The 20,132-nt window shown below is 40.3% G+C and overlaps 1 protein-coding gene across 1 annotated transcript in view; it reads right to left on the bottom strand.

Moving 5' to 3' along the window:
* The window catches only part of DIS3L2 (DIS3 like 3'-5' exoribonuclease 2), a 367,036-nt gene that overhangs the window by 149,761 nt on the left and 197,143 nt on the right, over positions 1-20,132 (bottom strand). The window contains exon 9 of the mRNA XM_046019310.1: positions 18,987-19,160. Within this exon, the coding sequence (XP_045875266.1) occupies positions 18,987-19,160 (174 nt within the window). The remainder of the gene's footprint in view (positions 1-18,986; positions 19,161-20,132) is intronic.

The raw sequence follows: 20,132 nt of genomic DNA, 5'->3' as shown, positions 1-20,132 counted from the left end.
CATATCCCAACCTCTTTTCCCAGCTCTCCCCAAGTGGACTTCACTCTCCTCTGTTCTGCCTTTCGGATCTGTTAGCATTTGGCTGCCAGGATGAAGTTCCTAATCCTCAGCATTAGATTATGCTTCTTTCTCAAAAACCTTCACTGGCTTCCAGTCAAGCTGACACTACACTCCTAAGCTTGGCATTCAATATCCCCCACGATCCAGCTTCAAACTACTTTTCCGTTCTCACTTAAGATGACTTAACTTCATCAACATGGGGCCTTAGTAAACCAGTTCTGCTAAACACTCCCCAATAGTGATTTGTGTAGACTCATCATGTCTTCTTCCAGACCATTCTCTTTGAAGGAAAGGATAAATATGTGTTTTGATCACATATTTTTCAAATCCAACAGTATCTATTTCAGGGTCTTGCAAAGAGTAGTGGTAATAAATATTTACTAAATCGAATCTTTAATTGGGCCCCTTCAACTCTAGGCCCTGGAAACCTGGCTGCAGCTGTGGAAGAGCCATCAATAATTTTCACCCACTCTTTTTGTCCCTTTACCAGAAGCACCAACATACCTGTGACGGTAGAATACACTTTAGGTGATGCCTTGGGACCTCCAGCCATGGCCTAGGAATATGGCCCCAGAGAATTTTCTAGGCTTAGAATCAGAGTCCTTTGGATTATGAATATGCTGAAGGCAAGGGTAGATGAGAAGAAGACAGGAAAGTTTGGTAAGGAAGAACAGAATTTAAGAGCAGAAGGTAGTGTGAAATTTTAAACATCTTTTTGGGGGCGCCTGGGTGGCTCAGTGGGTTAAAGCCTCTGCCTTCAGCTCAGGTCGTGGTCCCAGAGTCCTGGGATCGAGCCCCGCATCGGGCTCTCTGCTTGACAGGGAGCCTGCTTCTCCTCTCTCCCTGCCTGCCTCTCTGCCACTCGTGATCTTTGTCTGTCAAATAAATAAATAAAATCTTTAAAAAAAAAGTTTTAAACATCTTTTTGGTGGGGTCATGTGCCTTAATCCTCATCAGAAAGAAGAGGCACTATTATATAAAGCACAGAGTAGGTTAGACCCTGTGCTGAGTATTAGACATGTTATTACACCTACTCTCTGCCACAACCTCATGAGAAAGTCAGTACCTGTACCTCCCTTTGAACTTGTAAAGGAAAGTAAGGCTCAGAGGAGTTAAGTCATTTGTCCAAAAATACATACCTAGTAAGCGTTGGATTGAAGTGATGTTTCAAGCCAAATTTGTCTCTAAAACCCATGTTTTTTTATTTTATCCCTGTGATATCAGGGACATTTAAGATTTTCAGACTCCTGGAACAGAAGAATGAGGGACGCTGTGCATAAATGTGGGTGGGAACTCAGCTGTGGTAGACTGCTGTCTGTCCTGCTCGCCCTCTCCCAAGCCAGCATGTAACCCAAACCAAGACAACGATCCCACTGGAGGATTTGGAAATGGGACACAGGAAGGGAGAGGGAGACAAGGAGGAAGGTGAGAGAGAGAGAGAGAGAAATCAGGCTCCCTCGGGGTGACTGGGGCCTGGGAGGCAGCAGCCATCCTCTGAGGAGCAGGAAGCACAAGAGGCTGGTCTTAGGGAAAGCAGGAAGCAGACGTGTAGAAGCAGCAGAGGCGGAGAAGGAGAGAGAAGGCTTTCTGGGTTTCCTGCCTTACTTCACGCAGTCCCTGGTTCCCTGCCCTTGGATTCTGGGAGTCACCACAGGATCCTTAAAACAAATTCCCCTTTCTGCTGAAGCGAGCTCCAGTGGTTTCTGTTATTTGGGACCAAAAAAAGTCTTAATTAATGCAACAGCTGTGGAAAGTTTCCTAGAATGGCTAAGTCGTCATGGCTTGTGTCTAATGCCTCCTCACTAACAAGCCATGACAGGCTGTTAGTTGGTGCTGCCACACGGTGCACTCCTGGGGCGAGCTACAAGTGTCCACAGTGTGGGGAGGCAACAAGAGGGCACGGCAGAACGTGGATATCAAGTTTCTACTTCAAAAACCAGTCAACTAAATGTACAATGCTGCCACATTTTTTGGCTGGTAGGCATCTGAAGAAGGTTCTGACTTCTTTTCTCTCAATATGCGGCAGGAAAAGGGTGCGGTGTTCTTGACTGGTGCGGTGCTTTGGGTTGACTTTTTTTGTTCAGTGTTTCTTGAGAGTGTAGACACATGAGGATGGTGGGTCAGGGCTTCCTAGACCATGGACCTGAATTCAACTCCCAGCTCAGCCCCTCTCAGCCTTGGAGCAAGTGACTACACTTGCCTGAACCCCAGTTTCTTCATCCATAAAACAGTGCTGATTATTTCAATAATTAAACAAGATAATGTACCAAAGTATAAAATAATGATACATATCGAAAGGAATAAAAGAAACACTCAATAAATGAGGCGTCTTGGTATATGTATACTTGGCACATTAAACAACAAAGCAAAATGAAAACTTCAACCTTTTACAGGTCATTTTCCTTATCTTGGATATTTTGGGCTAAGCATTAACTGGTCTTTCTTTTGGTGTGTCCAGAGTGTATCAAGCCCCAAGGCAGAGAAGACAAGGGAGGGACGCTCGGTAAATGCCTGCCATGTGCCCGGCACTGTCTCAGGTCTGCCCAAAGGTCGAGACACTGCTAGTGACTTAATATTTTCAAAGTAACTCTATTTCAAAAAGAGAAGATTAAATATGACTATAGAAAAGGATAATTGAACACACATTTAAAGCATTATTATGCTTGTGGGAACACTCCTATCCTAGGAATTCTAATTACATCTGTAAGACCACAGGAGAACTGTTTAAACAATCACCATGTGAAATTCTCGATTCTCCCATATACAAACGGTGGTGTAATTCCACTAAGTCACCTCTGAGGCACAAAGATTATAGGGAAATTTGACCTTCGCACACTGACAGTAAATATAATGTAACAAGACCAATTTCTTCACATACACACCAGGACTTCCATGCACATCAGTGTCCTGTGAAAGTCACAAAGGGACACCGTACACTGACTCACATTGTGCCACAACCACTGAAAAGGGTTTTGGAATTCTTTAACCACTTTCTAAGCCAATTCATGAGCCTCACAAGAAAATCAGTTTTACTACTTTATAATTATACTTATTTCTTTTTTTTTTTTGAAGTTTGATCACCCCCCACCCCATTTACCACTCTTGGCTCTATACTGACTTGGCTGTTTCCAAAAATCAAATCCACTCTCAAAAGATGAAGATTTGCCATTGTTGAAAATGTGCCTTAGGCTCTGAAGGCAATTTCCGAAGAGGAGTCCAAAAATGTGTATGTCCTCCACGGGCTCCTGCCGCACCGCCTACCAGCAAGCTCAAAGCCTCCTCCATCTTAAAGCCATCTTCGGGACCCTGCTTTGTTCAAGCTCCCTCTGACCTCTTCTGTGTCACAAACTCCTTAAAAGAGATGTTTATACTTCATGTCCCCCCTTTTCCACCTCCCTTCCTCTCCTTGGCTTGCTACAGTCCACTTGGGCTCCCACCACTCACTGCAACAACGTATGAGATACGCAGGACACAGAGAAAAGAACCTGATGGTTAAATGCGGTGATTTCTGTCTCAGCTTTGCCCTGGCCAACAGCACCACAGCCGTGCACCAGGCAGCTCACCCCTGCTTGGAACTTACCAAACCAGGCTTTGCCTTTTCTTTAATTCTTTGAATATCCTCCTTCCTGCACCCTCCAACCCCACCTTTTCCTAAGAAGCTTCCATCCTTCAACGCTGGAGATCTTCTCAGTCCATCACTGGTCCCCGTTCTTGTTCAGGCGCCTGCTCCTGGCAGGTATATCCTGGCCTTGTTTTGTACACTGAAATATATACCTGTAGCCCAGACCTCTTTCCTGAGTGCCAGGCTTCTTTTACTTCCTGCGCCTTCGACATCGCCTTTTGGTATCCCAGGCACTTACTACCCACATTTTACTCATCTTTCCCCATCCAAGCATTTTGTTCTTGCCCTCTATTTCACGGTCTCAGATTTTCCTTTCACTTTAGCTTAAGGATGGATACTGACACAGTTCAAAGGCCAAATAGGCATATCCTCCTGAGAGGTCTTCTTGAGACTGTCAGAAGCAGTGTTAGTTGCTTCTTTCTTCCTCCTTCTCAGTAAATACTAAGACAAATGCCTACGGAAATCCTATTCATCCTTCAAAGCCAATTTCAAAGATTACCTGGCTGGCTTTAAAGCTTCCTTGTACAAAATTAATTACTTTTACAGCTGTGTTCACCCGGTGCCTATTTTTTTTATGTGAACTTTTTATTTTGAGATAATTGTCGATTAACATACAATGACAAGAAATAACAGAGAGATGCTATTACCTTTTACCCATTTTCCAATGGCAGAATCTTACAAAATTCTAACACAATATCAAAACCAGGATTTTGCCATTGATACAATGCACTGATCTTCTTTAGATTTTTCAATCTCACCGTGTTCACTAAGCTCCACACAATTTTATCCCTTGTGTAGGTTCATGTAAGCAGTACCTCAAACAAGAGACCTGAACACTACCATCACCTCAAGACGCCTTTAAGTTGTCTTTTACTAATAATCATTCCTAGTCTCCTCCCTACAAATCAGTTCTCTGGTTCCAAAATGTGTCTTTTCTAAAATGTTACATAATAGAATCATACAGCTGTCACATCTCATGTGACACATCACATCACATCTTGACTTTTTTTCTACTCAGCATTAATTTCCTGAAGACTTGTGCAAGCAGCTGTTGCTATCACTAGTTCACTCCTTTTTATTGCCGAGTCCCAGTCCACGATATGGACGTACCACGGTTTGTCTGACCGTGCACCTGTGGCCGGAGATCTGGGTTGTTTCAAGTTTGGGGCTGTTATGAATAAAGCTGCTATGAAAATGTGTGTGCAAGTTTCTGTGTGAACCATAAGTTTTTATTTCTCTGGGAAAAATGCCCAGGAATGCAATTACCAGGTTGTGTGGTGGTTGTGTTTCATTTTTTAAAGAAATTGTCAAAGTGTTTGCAGAGTAGCTGTGCCATTTTACATTTCCACCGGCAGCATGTGAAGGATCTGCTTTCTCCGCGGCCTCACTGGCATTTGGTAAGGCTGCAGCCTTTCACCAACTTTGCCTGCTCCTTTTATTTTAGCTATTCTGACAGGCATGTACTGAGATTTCACTGGGGACTTAATCATTTTCTAATGGCTAATCATGTTAAACAACTTTTTACCTGTTTATTTGCCATCTGTATGTCCTCTTCAAGAACATGTCATTTGCCCATTTTCTAACTGTACCACTTTTCTATTACTGAGCTTTAAGGATTCTTAACATATTATAGATACCAGTCCCTTGTGGGATATGTGGTTTGCAAATCTTCTCCCCCAGGCTAGCTTGTCTGTTTATCCTCTTAACAGGGTCTTTCACAGACAAAAAAGGTTTTAAGTTGAATTTATCCATCTTTCCTTATTCAGGCTGTGCTTTTTGTGTCTAGCATAAGAACTCTTTTACCTACCCTTATAGCACACCTAAGTATTTTATGCTCTTTTATTTATGTATTTATGTATTCATTTATTTATTTGAGAGACAGAGAGAGGAAGAGAGGGAGAGAGGGGAGACAACTAGTGGCGGGGAGGGGCAGAGGGGGAGAGAGCTATAGAGAGAGAAGCAGACTCCCTGTTGTGCACGGAGCCCATCCCGGTACCTGGAGATTATGACCTGAGCTGAAGGCAGATGCTTAACCAACTGAACCACTCAGGTGCCCCTTTTATACTCTTTTCTATACAAGTTTTACAGTTCCACATTTTAAAGTCCATGATCCATTCCGAATTAATTTTTACATATGGCATGAGTTTAGATCAGGTTCATTTATTTGCCCGCGCACCCCCAATTCCTCCAATACCATTTGCTGAAGACTCTCCTTCTTCCACTGAATTGCTTTTGCTCCTCGGCAAATATTAATTTGGCATATTTGCGTGGCTCTAAATCTGGGTTTTCTATTCTGTTTCATTAATTTGTGCCTATCCCTTCTAGTTCTTCTGTAGATACTCTTTATCAAGTTGACATTCTTCTCTTTCCCTAGCCTGCTGTAGAGTTTGTAGTACATGTGTGTGTTGGACTTTTTCCAAATGCCTCTTCTGTAATAACTGATAGGATATGGTTTCTTATTTTTTATTCTGGTGATATGACAGATCACATGTATCGATTTTTTTCCAATAGCTTTACTGAGATATAATTCACATACCATGAAATCTTTTAAAATGTACAACTCAATCTTTGTGCGGTTGGCAGTACCCATGAGGTTTACCCAAAGTGCAATCGGATGCTAGCTGAAAAATAAATAACTTTTTTGAATGTATGAATCAGAGGTTTTTCAGTATCTGTAAGGAGTTGTGTAATCTTTTCCACGACCTAATTCTATGTGCATCACCCAAAACAGAAACTCCATACCCATTAAGAGTCATTCTATGTTCCCTCTTCCTGGAGCCCCTAGCAACCACTAACTGACCTTCTTATCACATACAATGTGGCCTTTTATGCCTGGCTTCTTTCTTTCTTTCTTTCTTTTTTTTTTAATGTATACCCCCCTTAAAAAAATTTTTTTTTAATTTTTTATTCACATAAAATGTATTATTAGCCTCAGGAGTTTAGGTCTGTGATCTTTTGTCTGGCATAAATGTTTTCAAGGTTCATCCATGCTGTGGCATGCATCATTATTTTACTGACTTTTATGGCTAAATACTATTCCAATGTATGGGTATACCACATATTGTTTGTCTGCTTATCAGTTGATGGACATTTGGATTGTTCCCATTTTTTGGCTATTATAAATAATGTAGCTATAAACTTTTGTGTACAAGTTTTGTGTGGATATGTTTTTAATTCTCTAGAAGTCAAATTCCTGGGTCATACACTCTACATTTAACGCTTTGAGAAACTTCCAAAATGCTTTCCAAAGTGGCTCTGTCGTATGGTACATAGATATGAAGATCACCATGCCTTTTTGGTTGAATGGTCCTTTTAACACTGTGTCCCTCTCTCTCTCTAGTAATTTTCTTTGCTTTGAAGTCTATTTTATCTGATGATAATATCATCACTGTTGCCTTTTTAAAATTATATTTGTATGGCCTATGATTTTTCATTCTTTTGCTTTAAAACCACCTATGTCACTGTATTCAAAATGAGTTCATATGGAAATCTAATTACTGGATCATGCTTTTTATGTATCCCCCCAATTTCTGCCTTTAAATTGGTATAATTAGGCAATTGGCATTAATGGCAATTATTAATATGTTAGGGGTTACATTGCCATTTTTTAAAAAGATTTTTTAAATTTATTTATTTGACAGAGAGAGAGAGAGAAGCAGGCAGAGAAAGAGGGGAAGCAGGCTCCCTGCTAAGCAAAGAGCCTGATGTTGGGCTTGATCCCAGGACCCTGAGATCATGACCTGCGCCAAAGGCAGAGACTTAACCTACTGAGCCACCCAGGCACCCCTACCATTTTTAAACGTTGTTTTCTGTTTGTTTCCTCTCTTTCTCATTACAATGTTTCTTTTCCTATAGGCTGAAGGAACATTTTTTTATTCCATCTTGATTATTTATAAAGTTATCACTTTGTGTAGATTTCTTAGTGGTTCCTCTAAGTACCACCCTATGCATAATTTATACAGTCTACTATCAACTTTTTATTACTTCAAGTGAGATATAGAGACCTGAATTCCCCTTCGGTCCTTTACCCTTTCTACTGTCTCAGTATTCTTCCACATACACTGATCACTACATTATTGTTTTAACTTTGGTTCCAACCACCAAATATGATTTAAGAAACTCAAGAGGATAGTTCACAGTATTTGCCCCCAGATGGTACCCATTCTCATATTCCCCTCCCCCCCCACCATTCTGCAATTCCATGCCATCTTATGTTATCATTTCCTTTCTGTTTAGAGAACTTTCTTTAGTCATGCTTTCAGGGTATATTGGCTAGAAGCACATTCTCTTAGCTTTCCTTTGTCTGAGAATATTTTTATTTCCTCTTCGTTTCTGAAGGATGGTTTTGCTGGAAACAAAACTCATGGTTGACATTACTTTTCTTTCAGTACTTGAAAATTCTGCCACTATCTTCCAGCCTCCATGGTTTTAAAATGATTATCACTTGAAATGGTGTTTTCCTAAAAGTAATATATCATTTCACTCTGCTTTAAAGATTTCTTTTTATGCATTCAGTTTTTAGGAGTTTAACTATGATATGTCTTGGCATTGGTTCCTCTGGGTTTGTGCTGTTTGGGGCTATGATACTGTGATTTTATATATAAAATAATTTACATATAGAAACTTATAAATAATTTATAATAAAAAATACATATTTGGTCTTCATTCTTGCTCCTAATATAAAGCTCTACAACTCTTGGAAATTTCCTAAATGATTATGAGCAATAACAATTATTTTTTGATATTCATAACAAATCCCCTTCAATCACACCTGAGTTTATGCTAATGAGATAACCTTTGGAAAGCTTTTAAGTATGGGGGCTGGTTGTCAGAGGAATCAACCATGGGATCAGAGGGCTGGAACATTAAGCCTCATTCCCCAACCTCAGAGGATGGGAAAGAGGAGCTCGAGATTGAGTTCATTCACCAATGATCAATGATTTAATCAATCATGACCACGTAACGAAGCCTCCATAAACACCCAAAAGGATAGGGTTAGAGAGTCTCCAGGTTGGTGTACTTGCAGAGCTGCTGGGAGGATGACATGTCCAGAGAGAGCCTGGAAGTTCCGTGCCACACATCTTGCTATATTTCCTTGCCCCACACATCTCGTTCATCTAGATGTGCCTGAATTCTATTCTTTTCTAAGAAACGAGTAATCTAGTAAGTAAGCTGTTTTCCTGAGTTCTGTGAACTATGCTAGCAAATTAATCAAACCTGGGGAGGGGGCCAAGGAATACTCAATTTATAGCCTGTCGGCTAGAGCACAAGGAACAACCTGGACTTGTGACTGGCATCTCAAGTTGGAAGGGGCAATCTTGTGGGACTGAGTCCTTAACCTATGGGATCTGACACTACCTCTAGGTCGATAGTGTCAGGGCTGAGTTCCACTGTAGGACACCCAGCTGGTGTTCAGAACTGCTTAAGGTGTTAAAAACCCATAGGTCTGACATCAGAAGTGAAGTAGTTCTTTACAGGAACCTGCTCAGCTTACTGAAGGCTGATCTTCGGCCGAATTTGGGGAGTTATCAGCCATTACTTCTTTGAATACATTTCCAGTCCCATTTGCTCTCTCCTCTCTTTCTGGGACTCCAGTGATACAAATGTTCGCTCTACTGTTATTATCGCATAAATCCTTCTTGCTCAAACTAGGTAAATCCTATTGCTTGTCTTTAAATTTATTAATTCTAATTCTATAATCTCTAATCTACTATTGAGTTTTGGATACTTTTTGTTTTATTTTATTTATTTTTGATGATATTTCTTACTTTGATATTTTCCTTCTTTTTAAATTTCTTTGTTGAGATTTTCTATTTTTTTCATTTCTTTCAAGACAATTCATGATTATTTGTTAAAGCATTTTTGCAGAGGTTGCTTTAAAATCCTTATCAGATAATTGTGACATCTGATTCATCTTGGTATCAGTATCAGCTATATTTTCTCATTCAAATTGTTTTCATATCAAAATGGTATGATGAGTGAATTTTGAATATCCTGTAAACATTTTGGGTATTATATTAGGAGACTCTGGATCCTATATAGTCTTTTGTGGGTCTTTGTTTTTATTTTTGTAAGCAGTCTCCTACTGAGGTATAGCCCAAGGGCAAGGTGAACGTGCGTGTTCAGCTTCCTATTGAATCCCAATGCTACCAACCCAGCAAAAATGACACAGAGACTCACAGTGCCTTACTGTAGGTAGCAATCCAGGTCTCCCTTCAGCCCTGTTGACATCTTCCTGGTGAAAAAGGGGCACCAGTTCCCACTTTCTCACCAATTCCAAGTGTGGGTATAAACTAAGCTCCCTGCTAAGCCCCACTGTCACCAGGAAAGGGAAAAGCTAAAAGCTGGTATATCTTGTCACTACACTTCAGGGACAGAAGCTCAACTCCCTGTTGACACTAGGAGAGGGGAGCAGGTGAGTGCCTCCCACTCCTTGGTTTATGGTGGCAGGAGGTACAAGCCTGGTTCACACTGGGTTCCACTCCGGTGACACAGGGGGTGTGCTGTGGTAACTAGCCCTGACTCATCACATCTCTTTGCTGCCAGGTAAGAATGGTGGCTCCTCTTACCTCTAGGACTTGCTGGCCCTACTCCCATGGGACAAGTGGAACACTGCCTACTTTTATTGGGGGACAGAAACTCAACTCCACCCTAGCTCTGCCCACACTACCCAAGAGGGGAATCAGAACACAATCTGCTTCTACTGGGTGAGGAACAGAGTCTGCTCCTCACTTGGCCCCACAGACACTATCCCCAAAGGGAAATTGGCACATGCCTCCTTCCATTGAGAAGGGGAAGGCAGAACAGCTCCTTCCTTGGTTCCACCCACACTACCCGCACCTGGGAGTAAGAGCACCAACAGCTTCTTCTGTGCAGGGGACAGAAGACAAAGCCCTGCTCAGACCTCACACTTCCCAAAGCCAAATCAGAGTGTCACCTGCACGTGGCAAAAGGAATCTCTTGGAGATCTTTTTTCCTTTGACTTTTGTTCATCCCAGGGTGGCACCTTTTACAGCACCCTTTCTGGGCTATATGGTTGGCAATGAGGAAAACCAGGGGAATCACTGGCATGTTCCTCAAGTCCTGAGACTCCCGTGCAATCTGCCTTCTCTTTTCCACCTTTCCAAATCTTCCTATGCTTGTTTGTTGTGTTATGTCCATGTTTTTAGGAAGGAGGAGGGCAGGGAAGAACAGGCATACTCTATCTTTGTCAGAAATACAAGTGCCTCATTTTATCAGAGCAGCTTTAACACTTTATTCTTTAAGATGTTTTCCTACCCAATTTTCACATTACACAGCAACCTCTTTGAAAGCACTGGACTATGTCTCTTCAACATTCACCTTCCCAGGAATACCAACCAAGAAGAAACAGGAATGGATCCCAGCACTCGCTTAGAAACATGTTCTATTCAACCAATTAATACAATTTCTGCAAACTCCTACAGGATTTCTTCCTTTTTCTCCCTCCTTTTATCCTATACACATGTATTTACATATACAGTTTATTACATACCAATTACTGAGTTAGATTCGAGAAACAGAAAGACAAGTTAAGACCTAACCTTTGTTCTCGAGGGCTTTGCCATCCATCAGGATAGAGTCACACACAGGGACGTTAGAGGACAGTTTGGCGAGTGCCAGGAAATAGATATGAACAAACAGGGAAGGAAAAGGAGAGTGGTGTTGACTAATTCTTCCAGAGTGAGATGGCAAAGGCAGTTAAGATGGGCCCTGGAGAATAGATGAAGGGCAGGGCATGGGCAAGACACACAACTATGGGAGAATAAAATTGTCTGGGGAAAGATGAGGGGTTGAATCAGGACAGGATACTATGTAGAAGCTAAGAAACTTATTTCCCTCTTTTACTATTATCAATAAAACTGGTAATTTCATTTTTTCACTTGCCCTGATATGAGTATCAAGCTACCCAACATTTCCTAGTCTTAAGAATGATTTGCCCATACAATTATTTACTTCTCACGGATCTCATTTTCAAACTCTGTCTTCCTTGCCCACTCTCCATTACCTTCAGTGGGAGGCTTATTTCTTTCCCAAAACTTTCTGCTGAAAGTTGCCTTCTTTCATCTCCAGCTCAGGCATTAAAAAGTGTAGAGATGTGAGAGATCAGTAGGACTGGCAGAGTATAGACCTCTGAGAAGCCACTACTCCATAAAAGCGTTAGGACCCATTAATCTTTGTTATTGCCTACGAGTTTCTTGTAATTTCATTAACAGTGAATTGGGATTTACACGAAGGGGATAATATTGCCAGTAAGTTTAAAATGACAATGACATCTTCCTTGTTTAATGCAGAACAATTTAATCTTGCTCTGTTCCAGGTAAGGAAAGAAGGTATTCCCTTGGCAATGAAGAGGTGAGATTCAAAGCACAATCCTTGGATTTTCTGTGTGGCCCACAGGGAGGCACGGTCAGTATATCTGTCAGAGAAACGTGGCAGATGGTCACCAATGGAATACCACTTCTTTCCAATGCAAGGAGGAGATGACTCTGAATAACTCCAAGGGGACATCTCAAAGAGAGTCATGTTCCATCAGAGCCAGTACGTTTTGAAATATTTAGTTGAACAATTTCAACGTGTAGTCTAAGGAGCACTAGGTCCATGAGATAATCCAAGAGAAGGAGTTCTAAGAAATACTAATCCACTGTTTTCTAAAAATATTTGGCCACAGAACCCTTTTACTCTATGACACTCTATTAAAATCCCAAAGGATACATGATCTACCAACACCTTTTGGAAAATCCTAACCTGATCAAATAATCCATTTTACAAAGGATGAAAGCGCTCTCCCTCTCTCCGTCTCCCCAAATTTAATTAATTTGCTCAAGGTCACCCCACTAGTTCCCAGGAGAGCTAGGACTAACTTCTAGTACTCCTTCAATGCTGCCACACTCCTTTACCAGAGGAACTTTTTCTAAATGGGAATTTAATCATACTGGACTTCCTGATAAACAGCAAGATCATTAGTCACTTAATGTTAGTTATGTTTGAAAGCTTTCCCACAAAAGGGTTGACCTGAGAGAGGTTGGTATTGTATGTCTCTCCTTTCAAGCAGCTATTTCAAGGTTGGTTTTACCTGGAGTAAAAGGAAATTTCTGTCTGTTTGGAAGAGTTCCATCTTGAAGATATTTCAATATTTCTTGCCACAGCACCCTTTCTGTGCTCGGTATTTTTAGCTCACTGTTTTCTATTTTGGCAGCCGAGAAGCTGCAGTTTGTAATTTTACCTCCAGCTTCATATTTCTTCTTAAAAGTGAATACAATGTCCTGTTTATAATAATAAAATCACTAGTTGGCAGAACGACATTAAATGGAAAAAAAAAGAGAGAGAGAGAAAGCAATTGGAAAATTTAGAGCAAGCAATTTTAAGTGCCAAGTTTCACATTTGTAATGGTCCGGTGGAGGTCACTGGGCATCCTTTTTATTGAGGGGATAGTGAAGAAACAGATATCCACAAGCTCTCCTGTGAAAAACTATAGACACCACCTCCACTTCAAGGAAGCTCTGGTTTTACTAAAAAGTGATGTGATCCAAACTTCCACAATATTACTAACTATAGGAAAAATATAAAAATCATTTTAGCGTGGTATTTTCCCCCTCCAATATTTAGGTTTTCATTTTCCACTTTAATTGAGCTTTTAAGCTTCGGTTTCCTATTCCAGTTTAGCAACAAAGGAAACAAAATAATAAGAATGAAATTAGAAATAATTGGAGCCTGTCTCAGAAACAACCTTGGGGTTTCTTGGGCTTCTGGTGCAACCCCCTACAAGCAGTTTCCTTGGATCCAGTCTCTTCCTGATCCCCAGAGCCCTGCCGTATTGGTGCTGCTCGCTCTTTGCTTTTCTTTAACCTCAGATGCCCTGCTAAAGAGAGCTGCAGGTCTAGGCCATGCAAACAGGGATTCTCCAGAGACTGGAGGTGAAGGTCCAGAAAAATGGTGCTCGCAATCAGAAGGGCCAGATCACCCCTAGGAGTTCACACCAACCTTCCTTTTTGAAAATTGCTAACCAACCATTTTTCTTTTCAAAATAAACACTATTTCTCTCAACTTCAGTTTGCAAAATATTACCCCAATTCCACTGGACTAAAAAACTGGAATTTTACTGACATAATTGGATTATGAGGTTTAAAGATTGATGGAACTTTTCTGTTCCAAATATAATCGTTCAAATACCAAACCTAAATGGGTATGTAGAAGTCCTTATGTAGCTAGAGCCAGAGGAACGCTGCAGGGTGCACAGAAGAGTGGCTGAGCAGCAGGGGTCAAGAAGCTATCAAAAGCATAGAAGTTGTGATCCCTGGTATTGAAGGATCTGGGAGTCTTACAGGAACATGTCACCTTTTCTGCAGCCACATCCTATCACTAAATGAAGACTGCTTTAGTCCCTCTAGCTCCCTCTATGCCTGCTCACTTTTCAGATACCGGTTCAAGCACCAATGCCCTTGGCAGTGGCTCATACTGGTATCATAGTGCCATACTTTGCTGTAATTTGTCTCCCTGAGAAAGAGTAAAGTCCTAAAGAACAAGAACTGGGCCTTTTTTGTCTCTGTATTTCCAGTAACTAACTTAGAACTTGGCATATATTACATATAGCCATATAAAAATAATATGTATAAATAGATGTATATAGGAGAGAAGACAGGAAAAGGAAAAAGACATAAAGGGTTTCATTTAGGAGTTTACAGAATATGTATTAACTTATTCATGTTTTTTAGTGGATGCTCGGACTCATTCCAAATTCCCGTGACATTCCTAGGAAAGTAATGTTGATAAAAACCTCTTTGAAGGCACTGTACCTCTGAGCAGAAGAAATCACAGTACTACAAACGCTTGTACCAAGCAACTCTCCCCTCCAGCACAATCCCACCCAATTATCGAATCTCCACTACCCATGGATGGTATTCAATTAATATTTGTCAGCTGAAAAACTAAGTAAATCTATCCTAAGACCGAAGAGAAGGAAAAGGTAATCAGATCAAAAGACTTCAGCATACCACAGACTTCTCTTTATGTTCATCTTTTATTGTAAAAATTAAGCAGTTAACTGATTATATACATAAAATACATAAAAAATTAATCTTGGTGCCCTCATAAGGTATATGGGTCAGGAGATAAGTGAAGTGTCCAGACGAAAGTGTCAGTGTTCCAGAACAGAAAGCCAATGACACTTGTGTCTTAATTACTTCCTGTGCTTTCAGCCAACTGTGATCAATGGCATTTGCTCATGCCCCATACATGGATTTATGGAAATTACTTAGTTTCAGCTAAACTAATCCTTACAAAATAGGCAAGTGGCTAAAAAAGATTATTACAAAGATCCACAGACTGAAGATACTACTAAACTAATAATACTAATTCTATTAACACTATAGTACCAATAGTACTAATACTACTACTAAAACGGCAAAGTTGACATTTCTTCTGTTCCTAATATAAATTCATCACCAGCCACATGTATGATTTCAAAACAATGACTGCCAACCATATGCTACCCAGCAGATCCTTAGAAAAAAATAAAAACACTTAATCTGCTCCTTCAAGGTAAAGGTGACATTTTAACAAGAAAAAAAATACTGATTTTTGAATAAAATAAAACAAAAAAACTCAGGTTTTGAAGACAAAATTTTTATATATTTTTTTAAGATTTTATTTATTTATTTGATAGAGAGAGCACAAGTAGGCAGAGAGGCAGGCAGAGACAGAGGGGAAGCAGGCTCCCTGCTGAGCAGAGAGCCCAATGCGGGGCTCAATCCCAGGACCCTGAGATCATGACCTGGGCTAAAGGCAGAGGCCCAACCCACTGAGCCACCCAGGCGCCCCTGAAGACAAAATTTTTCAAAAGGGCATTTGAAATGTCATAAATTTGGAGACCTAAAACAATCTAAGCGTTAAGACTGCACTACTGCAAAACTACTCATATCTATACACTTAAACTTTCTGAGAGAATTTTCTACCTATTTTTTCAAGATGCCAACAGAATAACAACCAAAGACTATGAACCTATTTTTTTTTTTTTTTACTTCTCTTCAGCGTAACAGAATTCATTGTTTATGTACCACACCCAATGCTCCATGCAATATGTGCCTTCCATAATACCCACCACCTGGCTCCCCCAACCTCCCATTCCCTGCCCCTTCAAAACCCTCAGATTGTTTTTCACAGTCCATAGTCTCTTATGAGAACCTATTTTTTTTTAACTCTAAAAATATAGCACCTTTCAATTAGTTCACAAGAACTGACTGACATCATGAAAGATGAAAATTTACCAGCTGGATTGTATTTCTGGATATAATTGGTGAATAGGACTAAAACATGAGTATTATGATTTAGTAATTTCAATTATCTTTTTCTGAAGTATCTTTTTCAGTTATGATAACCATTAAATCTGAAGCTAAGTATCAAAATATACAGAACTTATAATCAGACCTTTGTGTTTCTATACCACAGGTTGTGAAAGCAAAAATTTAAAAAAAAAAACATGAATTTCAATCACACTGCTCTCATCAAAAGTAAAATTATGAATGTGAACAGTTTACTATACCTTTTTAAAGGACAGTATCTTCAAAATTTATCCTCATTTTTCCACTTTTATGTAATTTATAATGTATATAATAAATAAGCAAAGTGGTAAATATGCTTGTGATTATAAAATAAAGATATGTTATTGGGAATGCATGTTCAAAAAACTTTAGATATTACTACTTTAGGTATGGGAAGCAGTTGAAAGATTTTAAGCTAAAGGAGTAAAATAAATCAGATTTGAATTTTAGAAACATAATCCTAGCAATAATAAGCAATGAGAACGTGTTAGGAGGTTAAAGTGATTTAAAAAAAGAATCACTGATACTATGCTCATAGCAGTATACTACAGCTCATCCTATAAGCTCCCTGGATCTGTGGATCTTTGCACAGTACACACAAGCATATTTTAACAGAAGTCTCCTGCAAAGCAAGGCCTCCTGTTCTGTGGTCTAACTCAGAGGCAACTGGGACCAAAGAAAAAGGCAACGTGGAACCACCGGAGGGGAATTGAGAGCACGTTGGGGGCTGGCGGACTGTTGAAATGCCTTATTATTTATCTGTAGGCTAGGAATCAGGCTAGAAAAGATCGAGCACCTCTCTTTTCTGACAGTCCCATGTATAATTTTTAAAAGATATAAAAGTTATTTTAAAAAATAATTTGAAAAATAGAACAATTTATAAAATGAAGTGAAATACTGCCTCTCTACCTCCTACTACCCTACCAAGTCCACCCATAATCACGACTGTTGATGTTCAATGTATTTCCTTCCAGACCGTTTTCTATGCATATATATTTTTGTATGTGCATATATATGTATGCATGAGTATATGCTTTTGGACAGTATTTTTATATTCTTTGGCTTTATTAAAAATAGGCTCATATTCACGCTGTTTTGAAACTTGTTTCTTTTACTTGGCAACAGATGACAGCCACCCCTTTAGGACAGTCCACATGGATCTAGTTCCTGTTTGGCAGCTGCAGGGAACGCAACCTTGCTGGTATGACACGGTTATTTAACCATCCCTTTGCTGGGGTGCCTGGGTGGCTCAGACAATTGAGTGTCCGATGTTTGCTGTAGGCTCAGGTCATAATCTCAGGATCATGGGACTGAGTCCTGAGTTGGGCTCTGCACTCAGCAGGGAGTCTGATTGAGACTCTCCCTTTGCCCCTATCATGCCTGTGTACCCTCTCTCTAACTCTCAAATAAATTAATTAATTAAAAAAAAACCCATCCCTTCGTTGAGGGATATGAACAGTGTCACTTTTACAACAGAGCAGCAGTGAACATTCTTACACATCTAACCTTGTACACTTTGAGTAGGATGGGTTTCTGGAAGTCAAGTTTTTGGGTGAAAGGGTAGGTACATTTCAAATGTTGATAGTTACTGTGGAATGACTAGACTGGCTTAAACTTCAAACAATGAAGTTCAATCATTCATTCTTACTAGGTTTTTTTTTTATAGATTCCGAGGTTTAAGGAAAGACCTCAGCAAATGAGCCCTTCAATTTGTATATGAGAAAATGATGGTTCAGAGAGAGTGGTTTGGGCCCAAGATCCCAAAGGCCCTGATGAGATCACGGACCAGCAGGAGTTCCACAAGTGGTGGTTACTACTGAAAGCCAGGACAGCAACTTGAGTTCAGTGACTGCAAATATAAACGTTGGTCCATCAGAGTTACTAATAAGAAGGAAAGGGGACTGTCATCTCCTTTTCCTTGCCTACCCTTGGCAAGAAAAGAAAAAAAGGCATTTGTATCTTTAAGGAAAAAGATACAATAGCAAGAGGGAGCAGAGAAGGAGGATTCTCGAACTAGATGGAGTAAGGGGCACCAAGAGCGAAGGAATCATAAGTTCAGCTGCATGAAGTGAGCAAGTGTGGTGGAAAAGACTCTGACATGGGATGACCTTAGAAGAAAACCTTCCACAGCCTCAGTGGGTTGTATGAAAAGTTTCTTGGTTCTAAATATCTCCATGTGGCATCCAAAATGAATGCCAGTACTGAAACCAAATTCTGAAGAGAAATATCAGAAAAGAACTAACATCCCACAATGAAGAAACATCTTCAAAGAAGATGTTGTTATAAAAATACCACAAAAGTACTTTCCAAAAAATTCCAGACCTAAAAGTAAAGCTTTAAAATGAAGCTCCAAGCACAGAAGCTTTGAATCCTTTGCTCTGTGCCTGAAGAGGCCCATTTAAAGGAAGGTACTTCTGATCAGATAACATTGTTGTTATTCCATCAGACCTAGGGGGACATAACAATGAGAAAAAGAGATGGCAACTGTACCTTCTGAAATTAGAATGGTCAAGAACCAACGGGAGCAGGCTTTTTCTATAAAGGGCCAGCAGGCCGTATGGTCTCTGTTGCAATTATTCAACCCTAATGCTGCAGTGCACAAAGACAGCCATAAACAAAATATAACCAAATAAGCATGGCCGTGTTCCAATACAATTTAATGGATACTGAAATTTGAATTTCATATAATTTTCATGAAAGATTATTTTGTTTTGATTTTTTTTTTCATTTAAAAATACAAAAACCATGCTTAGCTCATAGGCTATCCATAAATAGGCAGTGGGCTGGATTTAGCATGTGGGCCATACTTTGCCCACCTCTGGTACAGAGCAATTAAGTCTCAACTGAACTGAATTTGAAAGTTGGTAGAAAGATGGAAACATCTGAGGCCCATCCCTAAGAAAGTGAGGTTAGAAGACAGAAAGGTAGAAACATGTTGTTCTTAAAAAAGAGTTTCAGACATTTACCTTAAATCTCTTCTCTTGCTCAATTCCTCTGGTGGGATTGTCCAGGGCAGGCCTTGAGGGAGACAGTCTAGAACTTCGGAAGAGAAATCAGAGAAATCCACACCATACTCTGTTAGTATTCCTTCTGTTTCAGGCTCAATTTCACCAGCCTGACCAAGGCTCTTAGCCAGCTGCCTGTGAACAGGACAGAGAGGAACAAGTATGTCAGTGAATAAATGGACCATAGGCATCCGCTTCCTCTCTAAAAGTGAGGGTAGTAGGTAAATCTTCAAAACCTCCTGTCCTTTGCCCAGCAAGAACATCATCACCAGTGAATGGGGGCAGAGGGGTAAGCAGAAGAGACAATGATACTCTTATCCTATTAGATCCCTAACTACAGTATAATTTTAACTTTCTTCAGGAATTCTGATATGGGGAGTTGGGCCAGATGGCCTTTCTTGGGCTTCTTGCAATTGTTTTTCTTGAAAAAGTCAAATTGAGGAGTGCCTGTGTGGCTCAGTGGGTTAAAGCCTCTGTTTTCGGCTCAGGACATGATCTCAGGGTCCTGGTATCGAGTCCCGCATCGGGCTCTCTGCTCAGCGGGGAGCCTGCTCGCCCCTGCCCCTGCCTGCCTCTCTGCCTGCTTGTGATGTCTGTCAAATAAATGAATAAAATCTTTAAACAAAAAAAGTCAAATTGATATTGTTAAAAGCTTTTGTCAATCCCTTCTCTTGCAAACACCTTTAGAGACAATTCTGATTAGCCCAGTTTGCTGTTAAATCATTAGTTTCACAGTGCCTATACCTTTTTTTAAAAGACGATTTTATTTATTTATTTAATAGAGAGAGAGATCACAAGTAGGCAGAGAGGCAGGCAGAGAGAGAGGGGGGAAGCTGGCTCCCCACTGAGCAGAGAGCCCGATGTGGGGCTTGATCCCAAGACCCTGAGATCACCACCTGAGCCGAAGGCAGAGGCTTAACCCACTGAACCACCCAGGCGTCCCACAGCGCCTATACCTCAAGTCACACTCACTAGATTAGATCAGACACTTATATTTTTTTCACAATTCTAATTTTTTTTTTATTTAAAAGATTTTATTTATTTATTTGAGAGAGAGACAGTGAGAGAGAGCATGGGAAGGGAGAAGGTCAGAGGGAGCAGACTCCC

This window comes from Meles meles, chromosome 9, assembly GCF_922984935.1.
Source record: "Meles meles chromosome 9, mMelMel3.1 paternal haplotype, whole genome shotgun sequence".
NCBI lineage: Eukaryota > Metazoa > Chordata > Mammalia > Carnivora > Mustelidae > Meles > Meles meles.
Note: the sequence above shows the minus strand (reverse complement) of the source record. Positions and strands in the feature narration are given on the sequence as shown.